General features: G+C 45.2%; 2 protein-coding genes across 2 annotated transcripts in view; both read right to left on the reverse strand.

The window, feature by feature from the left end:
* ZRANB1 (zinc finger RANBP2-type containing 1) overlaps nucleotides 1–5,177 on the reverse strand; it is a 125,333-nt gene extending 120,156 nt beyond the window's left edge. The window contains exon 1 of the mRNA XM_070057090.1: nucleotides 5,063–5,177. The gene's annotated coding sequence lies outside the window, so the exon portion shown is untranslated. The remainder of the gene's footprint in view (nucleotides 1–5,062) is intronic.
* The window catches only part of ABRAXAS2 (abraxas 2, BRISC complex subunit), a 35,973-nt gene continuing 14,848 nt past the window's right edge, over nucleotides 54–21,178 (reverse strand). The window contains exons 4-9 of the mRNA XM_002722143.5: nucleotides 20,686–20,752; nucleotides 12,182–12,372; nucleotides 11,237–11,356; nucleotides 8,118–8,202; nucleotides 5,063–5,177; nucleotides 54–2,199 (exon numbers count right to left, since the gene is read on the reverse strand). Coding sequence (XP_002722189.4) covers nucleotides 1,730–2,199; nucleotides 5,063–5,177; nucleotides 8,118–8,202; nucleotides 11,237–11,356; nucleotides 12,182–12,372; nucleotides 20,686–20,752 — 1,048 coding nt within the window. The 3' untranslated portion in view covers nucleotides 54–1,729. The remainder of the gene's footprint in view (nucleotides 2,200–5,062; nucleotides 5,178–8,117; nucleotides 8,203–11,236; nucleotides 11,357–12,181; nucleotides 12,373–20,685; nucleotides 20,753–21,178) is intronic.

Raw genomic sequence — 21,178 nt, forward strand, 5'->3', positions numbered from 1 at the left:
CATACCGAGACAAGACCTGGCCGGGTGCTGATTCAGACATTCAAACAATGGTATCATGATTAAATAAGTTTTTATTGTCACATTTAACTGCTTTGTCAGGTATACATTGTAGATCTTGGTATGGCATAAAAATAAAAATATTTTCCTGAATGTCAAAATCTGAACAGAGGAGATGGCAATGGCACTTAAAAAAATTAAATTCACACTGGTGCTAAAGCTTCTAGAAGGTAGCTGATAAAGACTGGAACACAGTTGCAGATAAGAGGTCTGCAATGATTCAAACCAAACGGCAGTGGTATAAGGCCAACAGAACCGGGACAGCAGGTAAGACAGTCTCCCAGAGAGTGGCAATCGAAGAGTGGCAGTGTTAGCATCTCATCTCAGTCCATATTATACCGTGTCACTTAGTTGGAAGTGGCGCTCAGCAAGTAAACGTTTATCCTAGAAAATGGAGCTACGTTTCTGGAACCAGATTTTAAGCCTCTCTAACGACCTCCTTATTCTTTCAGGTTTTAACTGGTCCTAGGGAAACGCAGTTACACAGCAGGGACTAGCTTCGTGGGCTGACCTTGTCACACACAGTAGGTCCTGTCATTTCTAAACTAGGAGCCCAACATGCTCACATCCCTCTGAGTGGTTTCATACATTCTGGGCAAAACTAGAAAACAAGCAGTAATTAAATAAAAATAAGTGCATCCCAACAGTCTCTACACATTCTACAATTATCCCCTGAGGGACAACTTAAAAAACTTAAGTATGGTTATTCAGATTTAAGATGAATCTTTATTCACCAAGATTCCCACACAAAAATGTCTCTCCTCCACAAATAAAGCTAACACTAGGATTTGTCGGAAGACCTAAATGAGCATGAGCTCAGCGAAATCCACCGTTCCGGGATCCGCTCGCCGTAGGACTCGGGTCTGGTCCATAGCTCCCTCTGCTCTGCACTGCTGTGCCCTCCCTCTACAACTCCAGAAGAGACCACAAGTGTGCTCATGCAACACAGCTGTCACTGTCAGCCGCCAAGAGAAAAATAATTCATTTATTTATTTTATGACATACTTATTTGGATGATTACCTACTGGTAATTAGTTTTTCTACATTTTTTTTTAAAAGGCAACCATTTTAAGTGACAATACGTATCAGGCTAGTAGAAAAAGTTGAAACAAAGCCTTCTCTTTCAATCTCACAAAGTCATGCAGATAAGAGAAGGTGCATCTGATCTGTTCCAATCAGGCTTCTTGGAATTAACAAAATTTCTTTTCTGGCAAAGATGAATTTGGCTCATCATAGAAAGAAGTTCTTTGAAGGCTGCTGCTAAACTCATTTCCCTTTGAGAAAGTAAATTTCAAGGCATGATAGTGCAAGAGGTAAGTTTTTGATTTATAGAACATTTATAGACTAATTGTGCTTAGTCTCTAATTTCCAATTTATTTTAAAGAACAGAAACTATGCTGATAAGTTTTGCTTTGCCTAAATTTACCAGTACATCCATGAGTCGCACCAGAATTAGGACAATTTGATTATCTTAATGATTCTGTTGTGAAACCTGCACGCTGCATCCGAGGGCGAGGACCAGGGATGGAGGCTTAGGAGTTCTGTGCGCGAGGGCTCTCCTCGGGAGTCAGGTATCTGAGAAGGCAGCTCTCCCCCAGAGTCAGTCCTCAAACAACTCTCTCAACAAACAATTAAGAGAAGCAGTGCTACACAGAGAGCGTCTTTTGTCTAGCTAAATCTGGGAGGTCTGAGTGTTCCTGGGGTCCTCACTGGGATGTGTCCCGGGTTGCGAGTCCTTCGAATGTGAATATTCGCTATGAGAGGGCTCTGCAGGGTCAATCAGATTCTCGTAATCACTGTCGTCCAACTCCTCAGCACTGTCTCCAGCTGCTCTCTGGGAAGGAGGGAGGTCTGCTCCGCTTCCAGGATACTTCAGTCCGGCACTGGTGGAAGCGTGATTGGAGGAGCCCACGGCTTGAGGTCGAGGCATAAAGACGCTCCTCTCCATGTGGGAATGGCTCGGAGCACTTTCTTGATTGTTGGGGTGAAAATCAGAATACGGGGGAGGAGGATCAGAGGCCTCTGTATCCCCAAGCGTACTTCTACCTTCAGCTGCAAACCCAGAATAGGGCAGCCGAGGACTGAACACAGGTTCCAGACCTTCCGATGGCACTTGCCTGCTGAGCACGGCCTGCTGCAGTCCTGGGTGAAAACAGGAAGAACACTGTCACACTGCCTAGCTGGGTCTCTACAGCCTCTCGTCAGCGCAATACACGGCCAACCTGAACATTCTGGAAAACAGCAGCAAGGCAGTGGAGCTGACTGTCAGCACAGGGCGGTCACCACCGACCGCTTTACAGCTGCACGGTGCTGTGTCACTGCAGACATTTTCCTGTTGATTCATATAAGTCTCAAAGCAATCTTCTCAAGTACTGTTATCATCATCATTAACATTATTTCTGTAACAGGCAGAGAAACCAGAGTTCGGAAAGGCTGAGGGATCTGACCGGCAGAGGCCTGGGCTGCAGAATGCAGGCCTCGTCATCCCAGGGCCTCCTCTCCCTCCACCTTCCCCTTTGCTCAAAGCCTGAGGACCAAAGCGATCCCTGTCACTGTTTTCCTGGAAAGTCTCAGAGCCTCCATCACACACGCTCATCCTCTCTCCTCGACAGTTTAAGAGCACTGTGTGGGGTGGGCACTTGGCCTAGAGGTTATATATGCGCTACTTTGGATGCCCACATTCCATGCCAGCGTGCCTGAGTTTGTGTCCCAGATGAGCCAGTGTGCTTCCTGGGAGACACTGGTGATGGCTCAAGTGGCTGAGTCCCTGCCACACACATGAGAGACCCAAACTGAGTTCTTGGCTCCTGGCTCGGGTCTGGCCAAGCCCTGGCTTTTGCAGGTAGTGGGGAGTGAACCACCACATGAGAATCTTTCCCTCTTTTACATAAATGCTAGCGCTGTGGCGTAGCGGGTAAAGCTGCCACCTGCAGTGCAAGCATCCCATATGGGCGCCGGTTCTAGTCCCGGCTGCCCCTCTTCCAATCCAGCTTTATGCTGTGGCCTGGGAAAGCAGTAGAAGATGGCCCAAGTCCTTTGGCCCCTGCACCCATGTGGGAGACCTAGAAGAAGCTCCTGGCTGCTCCTGGCTTCAGATGGGCCCAGCTCTGGCCGTTGTGGATATTTAGGGAGTGAACTAGCGAATGGAGGATCTCTCTCCCTCTCTTTGTTACTCTGCTTTTCAAATAATAAATTTTAAGGGGCCAACCCTGTGGAATAGTGGGTTAAGCAACTTCCTGCAGTGCCAGCATCCCATATGGGCAGCAGTTCAAGTCCCAGCTGTTCCACTTCCCATACAGCTCCATGCTAATGTGCCTGAGAAAGCAGCGGAGGACTGTCCAAGTGCTTGGGCCCCTACATCCACGTGGGAGGCCTGGAAGAAGCTCCTGGCTCTTGGCTTTGGACTGGTCCAACCCTGGCTGTTATGGGCATTTGGGGAGTGAACCAGCAGATGGAAGATCTCTCTCTCTCTGTTTCTCCTACTCGTTCTAATTCTGCTTTTCAAATAAGTAAAAAATAAATCTAAGGCTGGCGCTGTGGCATAGCATGTGAGGCCACTGCCTGCAGTGCTGACATCCCATATGGGTGCTGGTTCGAGTCCCAGCTGCTCCACTTCCGATCCAACTCTCTGCTATGACCTGGGAAAGCAGTGGAGGATGGCTCAAGTCCTTGGGCCCCTGCACCCACATGGGAGACCTGGAAGAAGCTCCTGGCTCCTGGCTTCAGATCGGCACAGCTCTGGCCGTTGCAGCCATCTGGGGAGTGAACCATCGGATAGAGGACCTCTCTCTACATACATACCTCTGCCTCTCTGTAACTCTGCCTTTCAAATAAATAAATCTTAAAACCTTTAAATGGGTATTACCCAAATTCACTTCAATGACTATATATTCCATTATATATACACCATGTATTTTTCATTTTTAACTGTAAATTGACAGTTATATTGTATATATTTACAATCATGTATTTCTTATTTATATTTACATAATTTATTCAACTAATCTCCTGCTGTTAATTCAACTACTCTAATTCATGTTCTGCATTTCTGTTTCCAGAAAAATACAACAGTAAAAATCAATCAGACATAATTTTCTGGGCAGGGAGAAGAAGAGGGGGAGAAGAGAGAGAGAAAGGTTGGAGGGGGATCTTTCATCAGCTGGTTCATTCCCCAAATGGTCACAATGGCCAAGTCTGAACCAGGCCAAAGCCAGAAGCCAGGAGCTTCGTCTGAGTCTTCCACATGGTGGCAGGATCCCAAGCACTTAAACCATCTTCCACTGCTTTTTTGAGCCTTTAGCAGGGAGCTGGATTGGAAATGGAGCAGCTAAGACATGAATCAGTGCCCATGGGAGATGCCAGCGCTGCAGGTGGCTGCTTTACATGCTATGCCACCTTATGTCTTTTAAACGTGGTATGATTTGCCAGATTTTTATACATTTTATGTACAAATGTTAACTATACAGATGTTACAGCAAATACGTCCATTATCTTGCTGGTGTTAAATTACTGGGCCTAGTTCTCATTCAACCAGCATTTCCTTAGTTTACTGGTATGCATTCATCCACAGCTAGCCAAAGACCACACATTTAAAGCCTTTACCATGATCTTGAGGCTGAATCACAAACATGCATGAAGTGAACAGAATTTTAGTGTCCTTTCTGTAGTTATAACCAACACAGTCCTTATACCCAAGGGACGCCAGGCTTAACTTGGGGGTAACCATCACTGCCACCGTAAGAAGTCACATTGGCCAGCACACACACATCTGCATCAATCGCTGCTTGGTGAAACTGATCCAGCTTTTCTGCTTACACTCCTTTCCCCAGTTTCAGAGACTCGACGTGGAAACTGAAAAGCAGTAACTCCCTCTAGAAAAATGTAATGACAAGAGAACCTGACCTGCGGCTAGCAGAGGGTGGGAGTCCGTTATTTAATGTGCAATTTGATGTTTTAAAATAGACACTTCCCTGATACTGAATTGTAAAATTAGTAGGATTCTTACTTCTTTCTTGTTCCTTTTCATTTTTCCTCTGCGTGATTTGTCTTCTTAATTTGTTCACTTCTGCCTGACAGGATTCAACAACTCGCTCACTCTTCTCTACATCTGCACACACTGCCTGAGGGGAAAGATGACAGCAACAAAGGTTAGCTTCAAATCCGAGCACGAGGCATTCCACAAATCCAGCACTGATTATAACCCCAGGAGAGCCCAGGTGGCTGAGTTCAAACGTAGACACATGAGTCAGAACAGAATCATGAAGGCCAAGAGGCCAGTGCTGCTGTTATCATTATTCACCAATCTGCTTCCTGAATCTTAAGACAATTATGCTATTTAGCTCATACTTTTTTTTTTTTTTTTTTTTTTTTTTTAACAGGCAGAGTGCACAGTGAGAGAGAGAGAGACAGAGAGAAAAGTCTTCCTTTGCCGTTGGTTCACCCTCCAACGGCCGGCGCGGCCGGCGTGCTGCGGCCGGCGCACCGTGCTGATCCCATGGCAGGAGCCAGGTACTTATCCTGGTCTCACATGGGGTGCAGGGCCCAAGCACTTGGGCCATCCTCCACTGCACTCCCGGGCCACAGCAGAGAGCTGGCCTGGAAAAGGGGCAACCGGGATAGAATCCGGCACCCCAACTGGGACTAGAACCCGGTGTGCAGGCGCCGCAAGGTGGATTAGCCTAGTGAGCCGCGGCGCCGGCCTCATAAACTCCTGAAAAATAAAAGATGGGAAAATTTAATCTTTCCCCTTGATTAATTTTTTTATTGAAACGAAAAGGGAATTTTTTGATACCAGTCTAACTTACAAAGGAAGAACAAAAGATAAGACAGGAACAAAATGCTTTCAACTTTTATTTATAATCAGCCATCAAAAACCAAGATAAGATAGATTCATTGAATAGAAAATATTTATAATGAGGGAAAGTTGAACAACAAAGTAAGTTTCAAAGTCAAGGTTTAATAAAAGATAACTGAGACTGCATCTATGTAATTTAGCCAAGAATAATCAGCACACTCTATGTGGTATCGATGTTTATGGAGCAGGCCTTCGTCCACCAACAATGATGCGGAGCGGCCGCTCTGAAGGCCTTCGTCCACCAACAATGATGCGGAGCGGCCACTCTGAAGGCCTCTGGCCAGGCTACAGCCTGAAATGGTCATGGTAACAACTTCAGGACAAATAACTTTTCTGCCACACGTTCCTCCCATAGCAGAAATACCAGAAACTTCCAGAAAGTGGGCTGGTCACCTGCAAGCCTGTATCAAGCTCTCCGTACTGCTGGACGTACACTGACCCAAATCTGGAACACTGTCACTGGCAATTGCCCTTGTATGCGTTCTCTGTTTGCTTAAGGCTGACCTTGGTCTGCTTTCTGGTTTGTTAGGAGCTGCCTCCTCTCCTCTATTTGTGGTTGCCTTCTTCCTTAAATCCAGGTCTGGGAGAGCTTCCTCAAGTTCACCACTCTGTCCTCAAGGTCAAGGTCAAAGGCTCTTTTGTTCTTGAGACAGCACCTTTAGCACCCAGCTCAGTATCTGGCTCCCAGGAGACATTTCCGTAACATCTGTTGCATGAATGAATAGGCTCCACTGCAATCCTTCCACCTGACAGAGGCAGCTGGGGGCAGCAGGTGAATGGACCGAGGGAAGCAGAGCTAGATCAGGTGCAGGTGACTTTCAACGTTGTCTCTACTTAGAGTGTAATTGATGGAGGGGCTGGCATTGTGGCACAGAGGGTTAAACTGCCACCTGGGACCCTGGCATCCCAGATGGATGCCGGTTCAAGTCCTGGCTGCTCCACTTCTGACCCAGCTCTCTGCTAATGTGCCTGAGAAAGCAAGAGAAGTTAGGCTAAGTAGTTGGGCTGCTGGCACCCACATGAGAGACCGGATGAAGTTCAAGGCTCCTGGCTTCAGCCTTGCCCAGCCCCCACTGCTGGGGTTATTTGGGGAGTGAACAAATGGTTGGAGGATACTTCTGTCCTTCTCTCTCTCTCTCCTTCTCTCTCTGTAACTCTGCCTTTCAAATAAATAAATCTCAAAAAAAAAAAAAGTGGCCGGCACCGCGGCTTACTAGGCTAATCCTCCGCCTAGCGGCGCCGGCACACCGGGTTCTAGTCCCGGTCGGGGTGCCGGATTCTATTCCGGTTGCCCCTCTTCCAGGCCAGCTCTCTGCTGTGGCCAGGGAGTGCAGTGGAGGATGGCCCAGGTGCTTGGGCCCTGCACCCATGGGAGACCAGGAAAAGCACCTGGCTCCTGGCTCCTGCCATCGGATCAGTGCGGTGCGCCGGCCGCGGCGGCCATTGGAGGGTGAACCAACGGCAAAGGAAGACCTTTCTCTCTGTCTCTCTCTCTCACTGTCCACTCTGCCTGTCAAAAAAAAAAAGTAACTGGTGGAAATGATTGTATTCTTAGCAACTCTTCTTTAAACTCAGAATACATTTTCCTAGGAAAAAAAACACTACTACAAATGAGGTCATGAGGATTTAAAACAGTAGTATTAATAATAATGAACTTGGGGCTGGTGCTGTGGCACAGCAGGTTAACACCCTGGCCTGAAGCGCTGGCATCCCATATGGGCGCTGGTTTGAGACCCGACTGCTCCACTTCCAATCCAGCTCTCTGCTGTGGCCTGGGAAAGCAGTAGAAGATGGCCCATGTCCTTGGGCCCCTGCACTCACATGGGCAACCCAGAAGAAGCTCCTGGCTCCTGGCTTCGGATCGGTGCAGCTCTGGCCGTTGCGGCCAATTGGAGAGTGAACCATTGGATGGAAGACCTCTCTCTCTCTTTTTCTCTCTCTCTGCCTCTCCTCTCTCTGTGTAACTCTGCCTTTCAAATAAATAAATCTTGAAAAAAAAAAATAGTAATGAACTTCAGAGTCTCTGCTCAGGCACATAATATATGAAACTGGCATGGGTACCACTACAGATCTGATACTATTTTTGGAAAGCACTTTCTGACTTTTGAGCCACAATTCATCTGGCAGTTGGAAGATGATTAAAAATTTAAAGTAAAATTAAAAGCACTTGGGTCACTGAAATAAGATGAAAACACAGATCAGTTACCTGCACTTTCTCCTGCAGCGCATTGTACACCTGGTAAATTGCCCTGATGTCTTTCATGACTCCATCTTTATCAAAAAAGTCAGTACTAGAAGACAGGGAGAAAAAGATATCACAAAGTTATTGTAACTGCCATGAACTGAACAGCATTTTCCTGTGACTCCTACTTTAATCTATTATTTAAATGTGATTTCAAGTGACAATGTCTAAGCAACGTCCACATGACAACAATTACAGAAGAGAAAGAAAAAAGAACTCATGTGTCCAAGACAACTTTAAAAACAAAAAGCTATATATTTTTAAGTAACTATGTTGATTTTAGAACTTCAGAAATACATACAGTCTATCCATACTGTTTTTTTAGCAACTGAAAAACAAGTTGTGGCAAATAATTTAAAAATAGAGGCAGGTGTGGTGGCACAGCAGGCAAAGCTGCTGTTTGCTACACTGGCATCTGTTAGAGCTCTGGTTTGAACTGTAGCTGCTTCGCTTCCAGCTCCCTGCTCATGTTCCTGGAAGGCAGGGGAAGATGGCCTGGGTACCTGGGCCCTGTCACCCACATGGAAGACCAGGATGGAGCTCCTGGTTCCTGGCTTCGGCCTGGCCCAGGCTGTTGTGGCCATCTGGGCACTGAACCAGCAGATGGAAGCTCTTTCTCTGTCTCTCTCCCTCTCTCTGTGTCACTCTGACTTTCAAATAAATAAATAAATCTTTGTTCAAAGTTTGAAAATAAGGTAAATGTAAACTATCTTCTATTTTGTTATTTTTTCTTTTCTTAAAGATGTGTTTCACTTATTTAAAAGACAGAGTGAGAGATAGAAAGAGAAAGATCTGCCACCTGCTGGTTCACTCCTCAAATGACTGCACTGGCTGGGACTGAGCCAGGCCCGAGCACCTCAGCCATCTTTCACTGCTCTCCTGTGCATCTGTGGGGGACTGATTTGGAAGCAGAGCAGCCAGTGCTCACACTGACCTCGAATATGATGTTGGCATCACAGGCTGTGTGCACCACAAAGCTGGCCCCTCGGCTGTGTTTTAAATAAGAATAAAAGTTTGATATATGGTGGTGGTAGTCAGGGAATTACCTTTCTGCATTCTTCCCACTGAGTCATGTGAGTCCCAAACCTGACTTCACATTTTTCTATGCACCTTTCTTTTCTAATCTGTCCACAATAAACCTTTCACACAAGTTTAATATTATTTAATTCTATGGAGAAAACAAATTTTCTTACATTCCTTTTTGAAAAGGGGGAAAAACTGTACAGGTGAGCATGACCAACCCTGTCAGAGCTGGCTGATTCTGCTCTTACTGCTGCCTCGAGGCCTCCCTAGCGGAGTCTGAGAATTTACGTGTGAGGGCCAGCTGGCGGGAAGCAGCACTGCAAAGGCAAGCGAGGGCTGGGGCAGAAGCTTCGGAGGACGTGCGGGGAGCTGGGACCTGCTGTTTAGATAACTGTGTTGAGTCTGCAGCATCTCATTCTTACACACCTTCCAAAGCCATCCTTGGGACAGTTTTACCCATGTTTAAAGGCTCATCTTCTATGCAGTTCGAGGGCTTTCATAAATTAAGAAAGTAAAGAAATAAAGAGTGGACAGTATTGAAGGCTTAAGAGTAGGGCTATATAAGACTCAATACTGCTGAGTCCCCAAATGAAAACACACAGCCCCGCCCACCCCAAATTCTGTATGTAGAGAGAGAAAATGCATAGCGAGGAGCACTGAAGAAAAGCATGAAGCCTTGAATAAATCACACACTGAACAGCCTAGAAACCAAACACGCATACACACACAAAAGCCCAAGAAGCATCTACTCTCCCTGTCTTTAGGTGAACAGCTCTATTCTAGTAAAATCTAAGTTATGAAAACGCATCTGTTTTTTTGAGTCAAAAACTATGTTTCCCATCATGCTCCACTTTCTAGAACCTATGCCTTTTGATTGGTTGGTGTAAACAAAAAGCAAAACACACACACATGCACGTATGCACACAGGTACACACGTACTCCCTAATAAAATGTGAACAATGCAAATAAGCAAGGCTGGCATTAGAAGTCACTTCAGCTTTCTACTTAAGAACTTATAGGGATGGCCGGCGCCGCGGCTCACTAGGCTAATCCTCCGCCTAGCGGCGCCGGCACACCAGGTTCTAGTCCCAGTCGGGGCGCCAGATTCTGTCCTGGTTGCCCCTCTTCCAGGCCAGCTCTCTGCTGTGGCCAGGGAGTGCAGTGAAGGATGGCCCAAGTCCTTGGGCCCTGCACCCCATGGGAGACCAAGATAAGCACCTGGCTCTTGCCATCGGATCAGTGCGGTACACCAGCGGCAGCGGCCATTGGAGGGTGAACCAATGGCAAAGGAAGACTTTTCTCTCTGTCTCTCTCTCTCACTGTCCACTCTGCCTGTCAAAAAAAAAAAAAAAAAAAAAAAAAAAAAAAAAAAAAAAAAGAACTTATAGGGGCTGGCACTGGCACTGTGAGCTGGCACTGGCACGCAGTGAGTCGAGCTACTGCCTGCAGCACCGGCATCTCACATGGGCACCTGTTCTAGCACTGGCTGTTCCACTTCCGATCCAGCTCCCTGATGAGGCACCTGGGAAAGCAGCAGAGGATGGCCCAAGTGCTTGGGTCCCTGCATCCATGTGAGAGACCTGGAAGACACTCCTTACTCTTGGTTTTGGCCTGGCCCAACTCCAGCCAAGTAGCCTTTTGGGGAGTGAACCAGTGGATCTCTCTTTCTGTCTCTCCATCTTTCTCTTTGTAACTCTCCCTTTCAAGTAAATAAATAAAACCTTAAAAAAATTTATAGGCCCTTGATTTGTCCCCCAAAAATATTCTCCTTATCCTCAGAACGTCCAACCACCAAAAGAAAAAAGGAAAAAATAAACGGCTGTAAATATACACATTTCAAGTCAGTGTCTTAACAAAAAAGGTAGCATTTTCTTCACATTGCCATTGTTAAAGATGCAGGCACAGGGCAGGGAATGCAGACTAGCATGAACTTCAAAACTGCCACATCACAGAGATGTCTCTCAGAACAAATACAAGTCAACACAGCTTTTAGTTGTAATAACACAAGAAATGCTGTTGGCAGAGAAAGGAAAACACTCTCATTTGACCGTACAACTTACCCGTGTTCTTTAATAACTTTGGCATAACTCTGAGAAGTGTTTGGCACTGAGGACACTTTGTATTCTTGCTGGCTGGTATTGCCTAGATTGGGAATAGCAAGTGATATCCTTTGATTATACCTATAAGGAAAATGAGAAATAGATCACATTAACAATACTTCTCTAAGATCAGGGTTCAGCAATAGGTATCAGTCTCTGAGGATAACACGTTGACAGAAGGCACCATGGAGCATCTACCCCTACGACAACCGAAAGATGCAGAAACTAGCACTTCCTGCCCCCCTTACTAACCCAGAAGCTCAGCTGTAAACTCTCGAAGGGCAGAGGTCCTGTCCTATACGTCTCTGCATCCCCCCAGTGACGGACACAGTGACCGGCTTGTTTTATGTGCTAAAGAAGTACCTCTGGATTAATTAATGCAAGCTTCCACAGGTCATTTTACAATTATTACTGATTCCCACTGATGCTGACTTGATGCATCCCACAGTGAATTCAGAGGGAAGCCTTTCTGCTATTTACAGACATGATCAGAGAATCATACTTTGTTAGCTCCAAGTTCATAACAACTAGGAGGTCCACCAATTAGACAATTCTGTCTTCGAAATCTGCATTGTAATTATAATCAGACTTCTGTAGCAATGCAACTGCCTTTCTACGTGATGGGTTATGGAGAAGCAAATGATGACTTCTAGCTATTTATTCGTAAGAATTCGTGTATAATAAATAAGTCATACTAATGCTGCTTGACACAAAAATAATTTTAATTTATACAAATAAGTGAAAAGGAAAATACTTTCTCTACTTACAAAGAGAATCAGCTGAAAAGAATAATACAGACTTTAAAAGATGCTGTAAAGTACATTATTGTGCACATTTTCAAAGTCATGAACATCATTCTCATGAACCAACATCCTTCTGTGTGTGAAGCGGGGGGGATTGCTTTACCTTCGATTTGGTCTAAAGAGAACATACTCTAAAGCATGAGTGGAATTGTTGGCAGTAGAGATGAAGCTGAAGAGGAGGAAGACAAGGTCGGGCACACCGAGGATGCGAGTAAGTTGCTTATGGATGACTTGCTCTCTGTATGACATCTGCTGCTGTGTGTTTCGCCGGAATCGGTACCATCCGATAACTTTCTGCAACAAAAACAGAAGAAAAGAAGCATTGTAAATTCTATAAAATCTTAGAAATTTTATTCTGGGAATGGGTGTTGTGACACTCACAACCCATATTGGAGTGCTGGTTCAAGGTCAGGCACCCTACTTCTGATCCAGCTCCCTGCCAACGCACCTGGGAAACAACAGACAATGGCCCAAGTACTTGAGTCCCTGACACCCACATAGAAGACCAGGATGGGTTTCCTGGCTCCTGGTTTTGGCCTGACCCAGCTCTGGCCATTGCAGGCACTGGAGAGTGAACCGGCAATGGAAGATCTCTGTCTCACTCTCTGTCATGCTGTCTTTCAAATATATACATATATACATAAATCTTTTAAAAGGTACAGTAAAATATTTTTAAGAAAAAAATTTAATTCTGAATGTATCCATAAAAACCCTTGTACACAATGTCATAGCAGCTAACTGTTGACCAATAGGTGAACAGATTAAAAAAAAACTGGTACATCACAGATTCCTACTCAGTAATAAAAAGAAACACATTTCTAATACACACTGCATGGAAGAACAGCAAAATAATTACGCAAAGGGAAATAAACCAGACCTTTCCAAAATAAGGCGTGCTGTCATCTCTTGGTATCCACAAGGGACTGGTTCCAGGACACCCCACAGGTAGAAAAATCTGCTGGTCTCAAGTCCCTTTGTACATAAGTGGACTTCAAAAAGTTCAGGGAAAATGCATAGTATGAAAAAACTAAACGTAGATTTAAACATTTTTATTTTTTATATAAGATTTTTTTTTTAATTTGAGAGGCAGAAAGGTCTTCCATCCACTGGTTCACTTCCAAAATGGCTGCAACAGCTGGAGCTGGGCCAACCTGAAACCAGGAGCCAGGAGCTACTTCTAGAACTCCCACGCTGGTGCGAGGGCTTTAGCACCTGTGCCGTCTTTGTGCAGCCAGGACATGAACTGGCACCATATGCAGTGCCAGCACTGCAGCAGGAAGCTGAGCCTACTGTGCCACAGCACCAGCCCCAAGAAACTATACACAGATCTAAAAGTTTTTCCACAATGAGTTATCTTTTCCCTCCATTTTCCACAAACTTTTTGAAATACCTTCAAAAAATGGGATACCTAACACACTCTCCCATATGCTTAAAATAATATTAATACAACATTTACAGAGCTTTTATAATGTATTATGTAGGGAAAAATGAAAGGGGGACGCGTACATGTTCAGTACAGATGCAACCGCCACAGGCCTGAGTACACAGCATATGAATGAAATTTGTGTTCACAAACAATGTTAGAGGGAAACTGAGCATCTAAGACACAGTGGAGGCCACCACAGGCTGTGCCTACTAGCACTCCACTTGCAAACTCAGTGTGGTGCTTGGCATGCAGCTAATTCAAGGGTTTTGGTTTTGTTTTTTTTTTTTTTTTTTTTTTTAAGATTTATTTATTTGAAAGGCAGAGTGACAAGAGAATGAGACAGAGATCTTCCATTCATTGGTTCACTCCCTTAACAGTCACAACAGACAGAGCTACAGCCAGAAACTCCACTCGGGTCCACCCTCTTGGGTGGCAGGGCACAAGCACTGGACCATCGTCTGCTGCCTTCCCAGGCGCATTCACAGGGAGCTGGACTGCAAGCAGAGCAGGCAGGCCTTGAACCAGTGCTCCAACACGGGGCGCCAGCCCCGCTGCGACACAATGCCGGTTCCACAGAGGTCTGGCTTTTAGGGGCCGGTGCTGGGACACAGTGGCGAAAACCGCTGTCTGTGATGCAGGTTTCCCATAAGGGTGCCAATTCAAGTTCCAGCTGCTCCACTTTTGATCCAATGCCCTGCTGATATGCCTGGGAAGGCAGTGGAAGATGGTCTGAGTACTTGGGTCCCTACACCCACGTGAGAGACCTAGAAGTCCCTGGCTCTGGATTTGGCCTGGCCTAGCTGTGGCTGTTTTGGCCATCTGGGGAGTGAACCAGCAGATGGATGATCTCTCTCTCTCTCTCTCTCTAACTCTGCCTCTCAAATAAACAAATCTTTTCTTTTTTAAGATTTTACTTATTTTGGCCGGCTCCATGGCTTACTGGGCTAAATCCTCCGCCTGCGGCGCCAGCACCCCAGGTTCTAGTCCCGGTTGGGGCACCGGGTTCTGTCCCAGTTGCTCCTCTTCCAGTCCAGCTCTCTGCTGTGGCCCAGGAAGGCAGTGGAGGATGGCCCAAGTGCTTGGGCCCTGCACCTGCATGGGAGACCAGGAGAAGCACCTGGCTCCTAGCTTCAGATCGGCGCAGTGCGCCAGCCGTAGTGGCCATTTCGGGGGTGAACCAACGGAAGGAAGACCTTTCTCTCTGTCTCTCTCTCTCACTGTCCACTCTGTCAAAAAAAATTTTTTTAAAAATTAAAAAAAAAGATTTTATTTATTTATTTGAAAGGTAGTTATAGACAGAGAGAAAGGTCTTCCATCCACTGGTTCACTCTCCAAATGGCTAAGGGTTGGAGCTGGGCTGATCAGAAGCCAGGAGCCAGCAGCTTCTTCTGGGTCTCCCACGTGGATGCAGGGGTTCAAGGATTTGGGCCATCTTCTACTGCTTTCCCAGGCCACAGCAGAGGGTTGGACCGGAAGAGGAGCAGTGGGACACAAATATGCCTATACGGGATGCTGCTGCTACAGGTGAAGGCTTAGCCTACTATGCCACATTGCTGGCCCCAACAAATAAATCTTAGAGAAAAAGTTAAAAAAAAAAAAAAGAAGAAGAAGAAGAAGAAAGTTTTTGCTTTTGAAACTTTCTGGAATATTTCATTTTTTTAATTATCTTTGATGTATGCACTGATGCAGAACCTGCAGACATGAAGGGCCAATCCTGTATGTGCTACAGGATTCTATTTGTACAGAATTCTAGAACACGGTAGCTGATCTACAGTGACATAAAGCACGTCAGTGGTTGAGAAGAAGGGAGGAGGGGAGGTTGAGAAGACAGGATTGGAAAAGCGCACGAGGAAACTTCTGCAGGTGATGGATGTGTTCATTATCTTGTCATGGAGATGGCTTCAAGGGTACACACATATATCAAACTGATCAATGTGTACAATCTAAATTTGTGTGGTGTTATGTCCATTATACCTAAAACAACTATTTCAAGTTTAGCTTTGTCAGCTCTAACAATAGCATAACTGAACCGTTTAAGTGAATTAAACTGCTTCATTCTCAAGAAGCATACTTCTCATAATGTGATTTCACTGGACATCTGGAAGACAGATGACATGAGAAGCTTCTGGGAGCTTGCCAAACTGTAGATTCCTGGGCCCAACCCAAACCTGCAGAGTCGGAACCTAAGGGCACGGCCAGGAATCTGATTTAAGATAAGTGCTTTGGGGGCAGGCGCGGTGGGTTAAAGCCAATGCTTGGGATGCTGGCATCCCTCACTGCAGTGCTGGTCTGAGACCTGGCTGCTCCACTTCTGATCCAGATTCCTGCTAATAAGCCTGGGAAAGCAGCAGAAGATGGCCCAAGTGCTTGGGCCCCTGCACCCACGTGGGAGACCTGGATGGAATCTGAGGCTCCTGGCTTCATTGTGGCCCAGCTCCGGCTGTGCGGCCTTTTGGAGGGTGAAACAGCAGACAGAAGAGCTCTCTCTCTCTGTAACTCTGCCTTTTAAAATAAATAAACAAATAAATAAATAAACAACTTTTTTAAAAAGTAAAGGTGATTTAAAACTGTTAGTATCTTTTAAAAAATAACAGTCCATTTAGTTAATGATCTGGCACTTTCATGTAGAAAGGGAACTGACTCCCTGCTGAGCTCCTGGGCCAGGCCTCCTGCTAGCCACATGATAAATTACAACAACCGCCCTGGGAGGTGTGGGACCTTCCCTCCACTGAGTTCCTATCACCTGCAAGAAGTACAAGGGACGAAGAAATAAGCAATGGTTTCCCGACCTCAGGGAGTACTCCAGAAGAGAAAGCATAACTTCCAATTAAATTAAGGAAAGTAATTACTTCTGGTATCCTGGAAGTGGATAGAAAACGCATTAATTGGCTGGACCTTCTGATGCTTGTGAATATGGCCCAGTTCACTCCAACACTCAAAACCGCAGGTAGGGCAGAAATGATCTGCTCTGGAGGACGGGGCATGTCTCACCTCTGCCTCTGCCAGACCTGCCTGGCGCCCTGCTCCATGGCTGCTTTCATGAAATACTCATTAATTCAATAACAGAATCTTTCAAGTGGCTACTGGGTGAATAACAGCGTTATTGGTTATGATGATTCCAACAGTTTTATTCTATTTGTATTTCTGAGAAATGAGGGTGTTACGGCCGGCGCCGTGGCTCACTAGGCTAATCCTCCGCCTTGCGGCGCCGGCACACCGGGTTCTAGTCCCGGTCGGGGTGCCGGATTCTATCCCGGTTGCCCCTCTTCCACAGCTCTCTGCTGTGGCCAGGGAGTGCAGTGGAGGATGGCCCAAGTGCTTGGGCCCTGCACCCCATGGGAGACCAGGAGAAGCACCTGGCTCCTGCCATCGGATCAGCGCAGTGCGCTGGCCGCAGCGCACCGGCCGCGGCGGCCATTGGAGGATGAACCAACGGCAAAGGAAGACCTTTCTCTCTGTCTCTCTCTCACTGTCCACTCTGCCTGTCAAAAAAGAAAAGAGAAGAAAGAAAAAAGAAAAGAAAAGAAAAGAAAAAAGAAAAGAAAAGAAAAGAGGGTGTTATCAATTTATGCCAGGTACCAAGTAACAGTAATCAACTCAGTGATCTGATATTCATCAATAGTATCTTATACTTACTTTTTTGTTTGAGGGAGAAAGAATGAGTGAGTAAGCAAGCAATAGTGCACTCCCATCCACTGGTTCACTCCCCAAATGCCTGCAATGACCTTGGCTGGCCCAGGCAGAAACAAGGGGTGAACTCAATCCGGGACTCCCACAGGGGTGGCAGGGACCCAGGTACTTGGGCCATCGCCTGCTGCCTCCCAGAGTGTGCACTAGCAGGAAGCTGGAGTCGGAGGCAGAAACTGAGACTCAAACCCAGGCACTCGGACATGGGATCCAGGTGTCCCAAACAACCTCTTACCTGCTGTGCCAATGCACACTCCTTCCCAGAGTTTAAACAGACTCCTCATCATTCTGATCAACGAAGGAAGAAATGCCGAATACGCATTGGCGATACTAAGTCCTGCCCTTTAGAGCTAACAGGCTGGGTGTAAAGCTCAGGGGAACCAGCTCACTGGGGCTGAAAGCACACGTGAATAGCTATGCCTGGGTCAGGGTGAACTATGGGGATCTCTCTCTGAAATCTTATCTCTGCTGAAGTTCCACAATCAGTCTTTCACAGACTTTCTTCTCTGTTCTCCATGCGAGACATTTACTTACAGAGCCAAAGCAATTACAGCACCCTGGGCACATTCATCATCTTTCACCCGTGTTCCTTCTGGGCCTATGATGATACTAGGGTGGCTGCTATGTTGACTGTTACCCATTTCAGAGCAGATGCTTCCAGGAGGCAGAGATCTCCCTTTGTACTTGCTTCATTTGGCCTTAGTCTAAAACCTGAGGCCTGTGGAAACTTCATAAACACAATATGCAATATTTATTCTTCTAGAATAGTAGTTTAGCCCATATTCATGCTGTACTTCAGGACTTTGATATAAAAATGTTAGCCTCTAGCTTAAACTTAACACCTTAAATGTACCTTGGCAGGCACAGACAACCTTTAAAGCTAAAGATATATATAATCATGTACCTTTGCTGTAAGTGTGTGTAGGGGGGCAGTTCAAATTACACTCAATTATAAAGATTTTCTTGCCTGAATATTATAAATATCATCTCTGCTTCTGTGCTAGAAAGTTGGAGTTTAGAGAAAAAATCCTTACAGAACTCATTTTATGTACAAGGTAGCACAGGAACACAGCCAAACAGAAAACATACTTCTTGTCCTCAACAAAGATCAGGGAAAAGGGAACATATTTTCCAAGTAAAGTGAAGCAACAAATTCATATCTTTAACTGCAAAGGAAAATGTTAACATTTGCTTTAAGGCAAAGTTCTATCAAACCAAAACTACAGGTCAACTCTCACCCTTCAGACTCCAGGCTTCAGGAAAAGCAACCTCAACTACACATAAAAACCTGCTTCTGCTCTACTAGGAACCAAAGTGGCAAATTCTATTTTAAGATCCCAACGTTAATTCGGAAGTTTGTTCTTACCTATTGCTGAAAAGATTACATAAGAAAGTGCTCTTTTTCCAATTTATCTCGATTACAGCTCACACGGTCATCAAGAAAACCAACTTTTTCAAATAAAGTCTGTCTTTAGTGGTATCACCCACCCTTTATCAACTCCCTTTCCCAAGTTTGCTTGGCTTCCTTCCAGATCTTTCTGGATACATTTGAACACTCACTCAGACTTCGGTTTTAAATAAAATGGCTCAAACCACATCATTTAACTTGGAGATATTTTTATATTATTACCTCCCTCATTCTATTTTAAATGTTTAAAGGTTTTCAAAATTTTTATTTATTTGAGGGGGGTGGGGAAGGACAGAGGGAAAAAGAGATTTTTTCTCCCACCTATTCATTTCCCAAATGCCTATGACAGCCAGGGCCAGGGATGGGCCAGGCCAAAGCCAAGAGCCAAACTCCATCCAAATCTCCCATGTGGGTGGTGGAGGTCCAACCACTTGAGCTGTCACTGCTGCCTCCCAAGGTCTACAATGGCAGGAAGCTAGCATCAGGAGCCAGAGCCAGGAACTGAATCCAGGCCCAGCCCAAAGTGGGATGCAGGTATCTTAACTGCTAGGCCAAATGCCTGCTCTTATTCCACAATATGGAAGCATGAACCTAACAGAATTAAACATTCCTGAATGCTAGACATTTGCTCTAAGAACTCTCACTATTAAACAATGGAGCAACAACTTTGTACACTGGATCAAGATGCCACATTGCTTGGCCTAAAGTTGGGCTCCATCATTAATCGGTGTTGACGTTGGGCAAATTATTTAACCATAGTTGCTTCCACAGGACTTTGAGAAATTTGCCTCGGAGGGGTGCTACAAAGATTACATGTGACAGTACATTGAGTTCTGAGTACACGGCCTGGCACAGGGCTACAGTGTTCAATGACTCCAGTTTCTCACACTTTTGTATCCAGGTATAATTGAATTTTCAGGTTACCTGAGGTGAAACTATATATTTAAAATTTGAGGGGGGGGGTCAGCGCTGTGGCATAGCAGGTAAAGCCACCACCTACAGTGCTGGCATCCCATATGGGTACTAGTTTGAGTCCTGGCTGTTCCACTTCTGATCTAGCTCTCTGCTATGGCCAGGGAAAGCAGTGGAGGATGGCCCAAGTCCTTGGGCTTCCATACCCGTGTGGGAGACCCAGAAGCAGCTCCTGGCTCCTGGCTTTGATCAGCATGGCTCTAGCCATTGTGGCCAACTGGGGAGTGAACCAATGGATGGAAGACCTCTTTCTCTATCTCTCTCTCTCTCTCTCTCTGCCTCTCCTTTTCTCTGTGTGTAACTCTGAATTTCAAATAAATAAATCTTAAAAAAAAAAAAAAAGAAATGATAAACACATAACTTGGTGGAAAATCATCCATGTTCAACTCTGAGCTTGAAAGAGTACCATATCTGAGTATGTTTGATTACATTTTATTTTAAAAGATTTTTATTTATTTATTTGAAAGTCAGAGTTACACATAGAGAGGAGAGGCAGAAAGCGAAGTCTTCCATCCGCTGGTTCACTCCCCAATTGGCCGCAATGGCCAGAGCCGCACCGATCCAAAGCCAGGAGCCTCTTCCAGGTCTCCCACGCGGGTGCAGGGACCCAAGGACTTGGGCCATCCTCTACTGCTTTCCCAGGTCATAACAGAGAGCTTGATTGGAAGTGGAGCAGCAGGGACTTGAACCAGCGCCCATGTGGGATGCTGGCACTTCAGGCCAGGGCATTAACCCACTGCGCCATAGCACCAGCCCCTACCATTTGCTTTTCAGAAATACTTTTTCTTATTATAAAATTAATGCATATTTATTAAATGTTTGCAAAATTTGTTTTTCAGTTACAAGGTAGAAAGACAGAACCACCCAGAGTCAACTAACCTACTATTAATTTCTCAGATTATAGTTTTTTTCTTCTAATTATTACATAATGGAATCACACTATAAATATTTAAATTGTAAACACTCAAATCTGCAATTTATTTTAAAATCCACTTAACAGAACTCTCAGAATACAAACCTCAAATCTCACTTTACATTCGTTTCTGGTTTTAAATTTGGGAGGTAAAATGAGAAATGATTTCTGAATCACAAATGGGCAACAACCAGAACATACCTTTCTCCGATCTTTAAGAATTCTGTCCAAACTCTCTTCATTAACTTTGCTTGCGTAGTCATAAAAACTGTTTTTTGGGGGAAAAGTTAAAAAAAAAAAGCTTGTTAAAACAATAGTTTTGTGACAAGGAGGTGCTTAGCTACATGTGTCTTATGGGGCTCCTAACTCTCATAAAGACATAATTGCCTGAATAGGTAAAGGGAAAGCAGTCCAAATGCCTTACTGATACAATGTATCTTTCGCATCAAAGAATACTTAAAGCCATTGCTACATTCAGAAGATATCACTTTCCCAGGAGGGAGGTGCTGCAAACGGCTGTGACATCCTTTCCTTGGTTCTAAGTGTCAATTGCATATGAAAAAAGATACTGTAGCAATTCATTTTCTGAGAAATGAAGGGAAATAAACACTTGCTGAATGATTAATAAGACACCCAGCTGCATTTCCCATGTTGTTTCATGTCATTCTTGCTGCAAAGCTGGAAGTATTAGTTT

This window comes from Oryctolagus cuniculus, chromosome 15, assembly GCF_964237555.1.
Source record: "Oryctolagus cuniculus chromosome 15, mOryCun1.1, whole genome shotgun sequence".
NCBI classification, from domain to species: Eukaryota; Metazoa; Chordata; class Mammalia; order Lagomorpha; family Leporidae; genus Oryctolagus; species Oryctolagus cuniculus.